General features: G+C 49.8%; 1 protein-coding gene across 1 annotated transcript in view; it reads left to right on the top strand.

The window, feature by feature from the left end:
• Positions 1-10,311, top strand: part of MATN4 (matrilin 4) — a 14,721-nt gene that overhangs the window by 3,905 nt on the left and 505 nt on the right. The window contains exons 4-9 of the mRNA XM_010853823.1: positions 1-165; positions 1,279-1,401; positions 4,387-4,509; positions 4,603-4,725; positions 6,491-6,904; positions 7,005-7,157. Of these exons, the coding sequence (XP_010852125.1) occupies positions 1-165; positions 1,279-1,401; positions 4,387-4,509; positions 4,603-4,725; positions 6,491-6,904; positions 7,005-7,157 (1,101 nt within the window). The remainder of the gene's footprint in view (positions 166-1,278; positions 1,402-4,386; positions 4,510-4,602; positions 4,726-6,490; positions 6,905-7,004; positions 7,158-10,311) is intronic.

Here is a 10,311-nt window from a genome sequence, read left to right as displayed (position 1 = left end):
GGGCGCGCCCCCGCGGCATCGAGATCTACGCCGTGGGGGTGCAGCGCGCCGACGTGGGCTCCCTGCGCGCCATGGCGTCCCCCCCGCTGAACGAGCACGTCTTCCTCGTCGAGTCCTTCGACCTTATCCAGGAGTTCGGCCGGCAGTTCCAGGGCCGGCTGTGTAGTGAGTGAGGGGAGCGCTGGACAGAGTCCCCAACTCTCCGCCGCTCGGATTCCTGTTCCCACCGCAGTGAAATCCTGACCCCTCTCGGTGGCTCCGCCCATCACGTTTAGCCCCGCCCATCAGGCCCCTGCGTTGCCCTGGCAACTGCGGTTCTGTTCAGTCACTCAGTTGTGTCTGATTCTTTGCGACCCCATGGACTGCAACACGCCAGGTCTACCCGTTCATCACCAACTCCCGGAGTTTACTCAAACCCATGTCCATCGAGTCGGTGATGCCATCCAACCATCTCATCCTTTGTCGTCCCCTTCTCCTCCGGCCTTTCAATCTTTCCCATCATCAGGGTCTTTTCCAACGAGTCAGTGGCCCACTGCGGGCTGTGTCAAATTCCAGCTCTGCCCAGTTTTGCTTAAGGCTTCCCAGCAACAAGGAGCGACGTTTATCGTGCCCACCCACCTTGAAGAACCGTGGTGGTTTCCACGGGTTTGTCTAACTCCAAAACCGCCCCTTTACGCAAGAAGCACCACCCCTAACGACTGAGCCCCATCGCCTTCCTAGAGGAGCCAAGCCCCGTCCACCTGGACAGGACCCAACAACTCTTGTTCTGGCTCCTCCCACAATGCTGCCAGATGTGTTCTTGTCATTGTCATTTGCTGCTTTCCTTGTAGCTCAGGTGGTAAAGAATCCGCCTGCAATGCGGGAGACCTGGGTTTGATCCCTGAGTTGGGAAGATCCCCTGGAGAAGGGAAAGGCTACCCACTCCGGTATTCTGGCCTGGAGAATTCCATGGACCCAGTCCATGCGGTCGCAAAGAGTTGGACGCGACTTTCAGTTTCACTTGATTTCTCGACTTCCTCTACTTAACTCCCCGGAGTCCTTCCTTATCCCCCTGACCCATCTGGCTAGGTGCCCAGGTTTTCAGAGCCTACTCACAGGGGCTACTCAGGCCATATATTTTCCCTAAGCCCTCCCCTGGATGGGCCCCTCTCAAACGAGTCATATTTCATCTAAAGACATCCTGGAGCACGGGGCCTGCCTCTGACCCCATCCAGCTCTCTCTTGCTGGAGTGTTCTCCCCCTCTGTTCCCTGATGATTCTACTCTTGTGTGTCCTCAGGAAAGGACCTGTGTGCTCAGGGGGGACACGGCTGCCAGCACCAGTGTGTCAGCGCCCGGGGCACCTTCCACTGTGCCTGCAACCCTGGCTACCAGCTAGCAGCAGATAACAAGAGCTGTATGGGTGAGAACTACCCCCATCCTGCACTTTCCCTGCTCCTGAACCTTCTGCAGCTTCCTATTGACCCAATATCAGTCGAGTGAATCTGGCAGGGCCTTTGGAAGTCAAAGTCCAGCTCCCTTACTTTTCAGGTCTAGGAAAGAAAAAGTATCGCTTGGGGTCACACAAGTCCTTGGTGGGACAAGGGCTAGAAGTCTTGACCCCACGGTTAAGTGGACTTTCTGCAATCTTCTCTCCTCCCTCTTTCAGGCACATCTCTTGGTTGGCTCCAAAACACCTCCCAAGCCTTTTCAGAGGCATATCTTTACTGTTTTTGTTATTTAGACACTGTTGGAATTTCCATACATACATCCCCTATATTCCCCACCCACGCTGCTCCTTTCTGCTTCTGCATCTCAATTCTTTTCCAGCTGCTCACCTGGGCTGCTCTTGCCTCATCTCTCTGCACCTGCAATCTCTCAAAGCCTGGTTCTTCATTTTTGCCTTCTGAAAAGTGATGACACACAGTACCTGGCTTATGCAATTGGAATTCCCCCCCTCCATGTACGGAATATATGTGTGTTCAGTCCTGTGATCATAATGGCAGCTACCATTTACTGGAATGGATTAGTGATAGACTTTATTTTCCCTGGGCTCCAAAATCACTGCAGATGGTGACTACAGCCATGAAATTAAAAGATGTTTGCTCCTTGGAAGAAAACCTATGACAAACCTAGACAGCATATTAAAAAGCAGAGACATTACTTTGCCAACAAAGGTCCACTTAGTCAAAGCTATGGTTATCCCAGTAGTCATGTATGGATGTGAGAGTTGAACCATAAAGAAAGCTGAGTGCCGAAGAATTAATGCTTTTGAACTGGGGTGCTGGAGAAGACTCTCGAGAGTCCCTTGGACAGCAAGGAAATCCAACCAGTCACTCCTAAAGGAAATCAGTCCTGAATATTTGTTGGAAGGACTGATGCTGAAACTCCAATACTTTGGCTACTTGATTTGAAGAACTGACTCATTTGAAAAGACCCTGATGCTGGGAAAGATTGAAGGCAGGAGGAGAAGGGGATGACAGAGGATGAGATGGTTGGATGGCATCACCAACTCAATGGACATGAGTTTGAGCAAGCTCTGGGAGTTGGTAATGACAGGGAAGCCTGGTGTGCTGCTGTTCAAGGGGTCGCAAAGAGTCGGACATGACTGAGCAACTGAACTGAATTGAACCATTTACTGAATGCCAAGTGAGCATCAGATATTGAACTAAGACTGCTACATATATCATCTCTCAACCTCACAACATTTTGGAAAAAAGAAGTTCTGTGTTTACAGTAATCGAGATGTCAGCTGGGATCTTCTTGTTTTGGGGGCTTAGAAAAGGCTGGCTTGAAACCCTATTTGAAGACCTGTGAACATTCAAAATCTTCCTCAAGATCTCTGGGAATTCTAAGTGCTTACATTCTGTGGTCCCCTCTCGCTCTGAGCTTCTACTGAATTCATTTGATTTATAGGTCCTCTCTCAATTTCTCAGTCCATGCCTGCTATGCATGTAAGTCAGCCTCTTCACTGGTTTACACACTTGTGCACACAAGGGCATGTGTGTATGTGTAAGTTGTGCATATGTCTATTTTACTAAATAATGGGGGTGGACAGAGATGTGATTTACATCTAAGTGAAGTCAAACATACACACAGAAAATGAAACATCCTTTATTTATAAATGAATATTAGGCATCCTCGATTCTGAAAGTGCTTAGTCACCACACTATAGGGAATTTATATAGGGATCAATCCATGTTACTCATCTCCACACCATCTCTCTTGCTCTTTTTTTCCCTCTCTCCACTCACCATCTCTTTTCTAGGAACCCCACATTCTCACACTTTTATACAGAGCAGCCCATCTTTCTCTAGTCCTTATTCCTCAGTTCAGCTCTAGGCCATATCTATACGTTGAAATCATCAAGATGCTCAGCAGTGCAGTAGTTCACCCTCCTTAGAAGGTGGGTGTAAATAGCAATTGTTCTCTTCTGTTAGGGCTTCCCGGGTGGTGCTAGTGGTAAAGAATCTGCCTGCCAGTGCAGGAGATGTAAGAGAGGTGGGTTCGATCCCTGGGTTGTGAAGATCCCCTGGAGGAGGGCATGACAACCCACTCTAGTATTCTGGCCTGGAGAATCCCATGAACAGAGGAATCTGACGGGTTAAAGTCCATAGAGTTGCAAAGAGTTGGAAACAGAGTGACTTAGCATGCACATGCCCTCTTCCATTGACTGTATTCCCATTTTGCAGAGGGGGAAATGGAGGCTCAGACAGGTTAAATGGCAAAGCCTGGTCCTCCCCTGTGAATTAATGAGCATCTTGAGGGCAGAAGCCCTGTTTCTTACAGCTGTGGAGTCCCATTCTTATTCCTGGCTTAGTAGTGGGCATGCTGGGGCTTGAGCTGGGAGGGCTGCTTGGCTCAGTAGGAAGGAGGCCTCTACTTGGAGAATCACAGATGCCTGGGTACTACCCCAGACTAACTGAGTCAGGATCTTTGGGGGTTGGGGTCCAGGCATAAGTATTTTTATTTATTTGTGTTTTTTGGCCATGCCCCGCGTCATGTGGGATCTTAAATCCTCAACCAGGGATTGAACCCATGCCCCCTGCATTGGGAGTGTGGAGTCCTAACCACTGGGAAACCAGGTAAGTCCCAGGCATAGGTGTTTGTAAAAAGCTCCCAGGCAGTTGTGCTGTCAGGGCTGAGAAGTGCAGCACCCAGGCCCAGGCTGACCTCACCATTTCCTCAGCCCTCGACCTCTGCACTGAAGGGGACCATGGCTGTGAGCATCAGTGCGTCAGCATGCCTGGCTCCTATTTCTGTCGGGGCCAAGCTGGCTTTGTACTCCAGCAGGAACAGAGGAGCTGCAGGGATGAGCCAGCCCCCCAGCTGGTATCCTACGCTGAGGTCTCTGATGACTCCAATCAGAACCAACGTATGTCTTTCTTTGCCTCTTCCTTCCCACCAGCCATTGACCACTGCAGCTTCGGGAACCACAGCTGCCAGCATGACTGTGTTAGCATTTATGGTGGGCCACAGTGCCGCTGCAGAGAGGGCTATGACTTGCTGCCCGACGGGAGGAGCTGTCAGGGTGAGGCGGGGTCTTCTCCATTTGTGCAGAGCGGCGAGGGATCTCAGCTGGTGGAGTCCACCCTGACTCATCCTGACTTGTCTCTCCTTTCAGCCCGGGATCTTTGCAATGGTGTGGACCATGGATGTGAGTTCCAGTGTGTGAGTGAGGGCTTCTCCTACCGCTGCGTGTGTCCTGAGGGGCGGCAGCTCCAGGCAGACGGCAAGAGCTGCAGCCGTGAGTTATGGGTGGAAGGGGGCTAATTCTGCCTGCGTCTGCCCCCCTGCCCCATTCTGAGCATCCTTAACTCTTTCCTTGCTGTGACCCCTGAGTGTGGTGTAAATGCGTGTGTGTTGGTGGTGGAGGCTCTGCCGTGCCCTGCCTCTACCTCTTTGCCTTCTTCTACCCTGCTGCCAAAGTTAATTTCAAAAACACTATTTGATCACATTTCTCCCTTACTCGAAAGCCTTCTGTGGCTCACCAGTGCTTACAAAATAAAGATCAAATGCCTTACCCCTGACTTTTTCAAATGGTGGGTGTAACCATAGTAGATTACACAAGTGGTGGGTGTAACCCTAGTGGATAACAAAATCAAGTTAATGGGTTATAAGTCAGAATTCTTTTTTAAAAAGAGAGAAAATAGAGTTTACTACATGTATGTAGAAAGAATAAGTATTGTTTCATGAAACTCAGTTTTAATTGTACGTGAATATAAGGGCATCATGGGCTTATCAGGTGGCGCTAGTGATAACGTGCCTGCCAGTGCAGAGGATGTAAGAAACACAGGTTCAATCCCTGGGTCGAGAAGATCCCCTGGGGAAGGGAATGGCAACCCACTCCAGTATTCTTGCCTGGAGAATCCCCGTGGACAGAGAAGCCTGGCAGGCTACAGTCGATAGGGTCTAAAAGAGTCAGACACAACTGAAGCATGGCATGGTATGGCACATAACTGCATCATAATGCGTTATTATTATTTTACTGTGAGTTGTGGTCAAATTTTTGAAACCACTGCCTTAGGTCATTAAAATATTGCTTCAGCCAACCCCATCATCCTGTCTCCTGCCAGACTTAAATATTTGATCCGTACTGGCCCGCCCATTCCCAAACGTGTTGAGGGCTCCTGGATTCCATGCCTCTACACACATTGCCTCCACCATCTAGAATGTCCCTTCCTGCCTTGGAGAACTCCTACTCATCCCTGAAGACCAAATCACTTGTCACCACCTCCATGCAGCCTTCCTCACCAACTCCAGGAAGAATCCTACCTTGCTCCCTGCATGCCCCTCTATTCAAACACTTCCCTTGATGGTCACTAATGGCATATGTGACCCCTGTGCTTCATCCCTGTTTCTTTATGGATCAGGATTATGTTTCATTTATTGTCGAACCTCCCTTGGGGCCTAGCAAGGTCACTGGCTGAGAAAAGGGGAGGCAAAGTGCTCAGAATTCTGTTGGTTAACATAGTAGATGATCGTAAACAGTAGCTACTGTGATGATGATGATGAAAAAGATGCCTTTAGCAGGTTGCCTGGCCTGTGCTAAGCACTTGCTTGCTAAGTCGCTTCAGTCGTGGCCCACTCTTTGTGACCCCGTGGACTGTAGCCCACCAGCCTCCTCTGTCCATGGGATTTCCCAGCAAGAATATTGGAGTGGGATTTCCAGACAAGAATACTGGAGTGGGTTGCCATGCCCTCCTCCAGGGAATCTTCTCCACCCAGGGATCAAATCCGAGTCTTGCGGCTCCTGCATTGGAGGCAGATTCTTTACCACTGAGCCACTAGGGAAGCCCCGTGCTAAGCACTTAGTAAATGGCAAAGATGATGAGGATGCCAATGATGATGATGTGATGATTAGTTTTTCTTATTTTAGCACAGTGCCTGGCATAGGAAGGAGTTCACACATAGCATCTGTTATATAATAAACGTTTGCGAATGAATGAATGAATGAGCAAATGGCTGCTGCCTGCCCTCACTCCCAGCTCTTCTCCTCCGGTGAGGTATAGGGTGCCGGGAAGGCCACGTGGACCTAGTTCTGCTCGTTGATGGCTCCAAGAGCGTCCGCCCGCAGAACTTCGAGCTGGTGAAACGCTTCGTGAACCAGATCGTGGACTTCCTGGACGTGTCCCCCGAGGGCACGCGCGTGGGGCTGGTGCAGTTCTCCAGCCGCGTGCGCACCGAGTTCCCGCTGGGCCGCTACGGCCCCGCGGCCGAGGTGAAGCAGGCGGTCCTGGCCGTGGAGTACATGGAGCGCGGCACCATGACCGGGCTGGCCCTGCGCCACATGGTGGAGCACAGCTTCTCCGAGGCGCAGGGAGCGCGGCCCCGGGCGCTCAACGTGCCCCGCGTGGGCTTGGTCTTCACCGACGGCCGCTCCCAGGATAACATCTCCGTGTGGGCGGCGCGCGCCAAGGAGGAAGGTGGGCTTGGCGAGGGCCGGGCTGACTGAGGCTGAGTTGGACGCGGGGAGGCAGATTTCCTTAAGCCCAGGGCGCCCCCTCTGTTCCCCCCACCCCGCAGGCATCGTCATGTACGCCGTGGGCGTGGGCAAGGCCGTGGAGGAAGAACTGCGAGAGATCGCCTCGGAGCCAGCCGAGCTGCACGTGTCCTACTCCCCGGACTTCAGCACCATGACGCACCTGCTGGAGAACCTCAAAGGCAGCATCTGCCCTGGTGAGCGCAGCCGTCTCGGGACCCCGCCCCTTCTCTTGCCGCTCATCCTCCGAGACCTCCCGGTCCTATTCGCTCGCGCCCCCTTCGCTGAGTGACAACAGTGGGATGGGCTCGCTGGTCAGAGCCTCCTTACTCAAAGTGTGGTCCCTGGACCGTCGGCAGGGCTGTCACCTGGCTATTTGTTAAAACTGCAGCGTTTTCAGCGCTCTCAAGACCTACTGAATACAATGCTGCACTTTGACAAGACCCTCAGGGAATTAGTACTAAGTTTAAGAAGCACAATTCTAAGTGATCTGTTGCCCAAATTGGCGGGAATTCAGAATAATTTGGGGAGTGGATTTTTTTCAAAGGCACGCCCAATTCAGCATTGGTAAGGGGAGCCACATCATAAGTCCGTTTATCTTGCTGGAATTCAGCTTCACCTGGGAAGGGGCAGGGAAAGACCTGGGAAAGGGGCAGGACTGGGCGTGTTTCAAGTACACAAAGATGTGTATTAAATATACGTGTGCTTAGTCGCTCAATCTTGTCCGACTCTTTGTGACCCTATGGACTATAACCTGCCAGGCTCTTATGTCCATGCGATTCTCCAGGCAAGAATACTCGAGTAGGTTGCCATTTCCTCCTCCAGGGGATCTTCCCGGCCCAGGGATGGAACCCACATCTCTTGCTGTCTCTTGCATCGGCAGGCAGATTCTTTACCACTAGCACCATCTGGGAGGCATATTAAATGTATATATCCCATAAATTCAATCCATCTGCTTCATATGGTGCTCAGCTAAGGAAAAGGGGACCAACTCTATTTGTGGAGGGAAGATGGGCTTGAATTTTGTGTACAAGTACCTTTATAGGTAATATAGGGAATTTCTCAGGGGGTGACTTTTTTTTTACCATAGAGTCTTTAGACTGTAACCCAGGCCTACAATGTGACTTTTCTTTCAGATAATCAGGCCCCACTCTAGAGCCAGGTTCAGTAGGGCTATGCTGGGCCTGGACAATCTATGTTTAAAATATCTCTGTATATATGTATATATACATATATATGTATGTATATGCATATACGTATATATATACACACACACCTGCACACACACCTTTCTTCCTCTCCCTCTCTCCAGGCTAATTCTAATAATTAGCGAGGATATTATGGAGACACTGGATTAACTTCTCCTTCAGGGCCCTTCCTGTCCTTTTACTAATTTATTTATTTGGCTGTGCTGGGTCTTAGTGGCGGCACGCAGGATCTTTAACTGCAGCATGGGAACTCTTAGTTGTGGCATGTGGGATCTATTCACTGACCAGGGATCAAACCCAGGTCCCCTGCACTGGGAGCACGGAGCCTTAGCCACTGGACCACCAGGGAAGTCCCTAACTCTTATGTCCCATGAAGTGTGACTTTGGACAAGTCACTTAACCCCCACCTCTCCCTTACCTTTCCTCTTCTGTGATAGGGCAGGGTGTTGGCTGCCCCAGGTTGCCTCTAGTTCTAGAATTCTAACCGAAATCTGGCCTCTGTGATTGAGTATCTTCACCAACCGATGAAGGATGACCTTGGGTAGATCCTCCTCTCTCTCCGGACCTTGGTTTCCCCGCCTGCAAAGTTAGGAGCCATTCTGGGACTGTTATCAATACCACTGATGACGCAACATACAGCAGTTTGCTGAGGGTACATACAAGACTAAGATATAATTTTTAAATCATAGCAACTCTGTATTGAAAGCCAAGTGCCAGGCATTGTGCTGTGGTATTCAAAATGGCACACATTTACAGAATTTAGTGAATCTAAGATACCATCCATTGTAAGAATCACTATTATTTTCTATACTGCTAAAAAAAAAATAAAGATGCCGGATTTAACTGTAAGGCGCGTATTTTGATTTCAGAGTTATTGAAATGTGTGAGGAAATAGACTGGAATCAGTGGTTCTTAAACATTGGTGTGCATCAGATGCACCTGGAGGGTTTGTTAAAAGACAAATTGTTGTCTCCAACCCCAGAGTTTCTGATGCAGCAGGTCTGGAGTAGAATCAGATCATTTGCATTTCTAATAACTCCCTAGGTGATGCTGCTGCTGCTGGTCCAGGGACCACACTTGAGAACAAATGATCCCTAAGATGTTGATGTTCACTCTTGCCATCTCCTGTTTGGCCACTTCCAATTTACCTTGATTCATGGACCTAGGGAACCATTGAAATCCAGTGTTTACTTGTATCAGTTCTAACGTTTCACCCTCCAATAAACTAGCCACTAGCAACATATGCCCATCACCACATTCAGTTTCATTTGGACCGTATTTCTGTCGACTCTTGCAACTCAAAGTGTGGTCCATGGACCAACAGCATCAGTACCGCTTGGGAGCTTACTAGAAATACAGCATCTCTGCTCCTTCCCCGTTAAGAATAAGAATCTATCTATCTATCATCTATCTATCTATATCTCTTTATCTATCTATATTTTGTTTTTTGGCTGTGCTGTGGTTTTGTTTTGTTTTTTTCCTGCATCCAGTCTTTCTCTAGTTGTGGAAAGCAGAGGCTACTCTCCAGTTGCCCAGACTTCTCATTGCAGTGGTTTCTCTTGCAGAGCACAGGCTCTAAGGCGCTCAGGTTTCAGTAGTTCTTGCAGCACGTGGTCTCAATAGTTGCAATTTGCTGGCTCTAGGTGCACGGGCTTCAGTAGTTGTGGCATAGAGATTCGAGTTAGTGGTGGTTCACAGGCTTAGTTGCTCTGAGGCATGTGGAATCTTCCTGGACCAGGGATTGGACCCGTGTCCCCTGCATTGGGCACTGTACCACCAGGGTACTCCAAGAATCTATATTTTAACAAGATCTCCTAGTGAGTCCAATGAGCACCAGGGTTTGAGAAACCTTCTGAGATGGGTACCCACATAAGACATACATGAAAATCATAGAGTCTTCAGCACCGCCCAACGAATAGGTTTTCTCATTGTATCCGTTTTTATAGACAATGAATCCACGGCTTAGAAAGTTTGAATGGGTTTTCCAGTATCTCACAGCTATCGAGCTGGGACTCATCCCAGGTCTGTCTGAATCTCAAACCGGCGCACTCAGCCGCAGGCGGGGTGGAGGAATATCGGGGGGCCTCGGCCAGGGCCGGCTGGTCCTCCTACAGCTTCTCACTCCCCCGACTGTCTGTGCCCC

Source organism: Bison bison, unplaced genomic scaffold, assembly GCF_000754665.1.
Source record: "Bison bison bison isolate TAMUID 2011002044 unplaced genomic scaffold, Bison_UMD1.0 scf7180017853184, whole genome shotgun sequence".
Lineage (NCBI taxonomy): Eukaryota > Metazoa > Chordata > Mammalia > Artiodactyla > Bovidae > Bison > Bison bison.
This window is presented reverse-complemented; position numbering and strand designations above follow the sequence as displayed.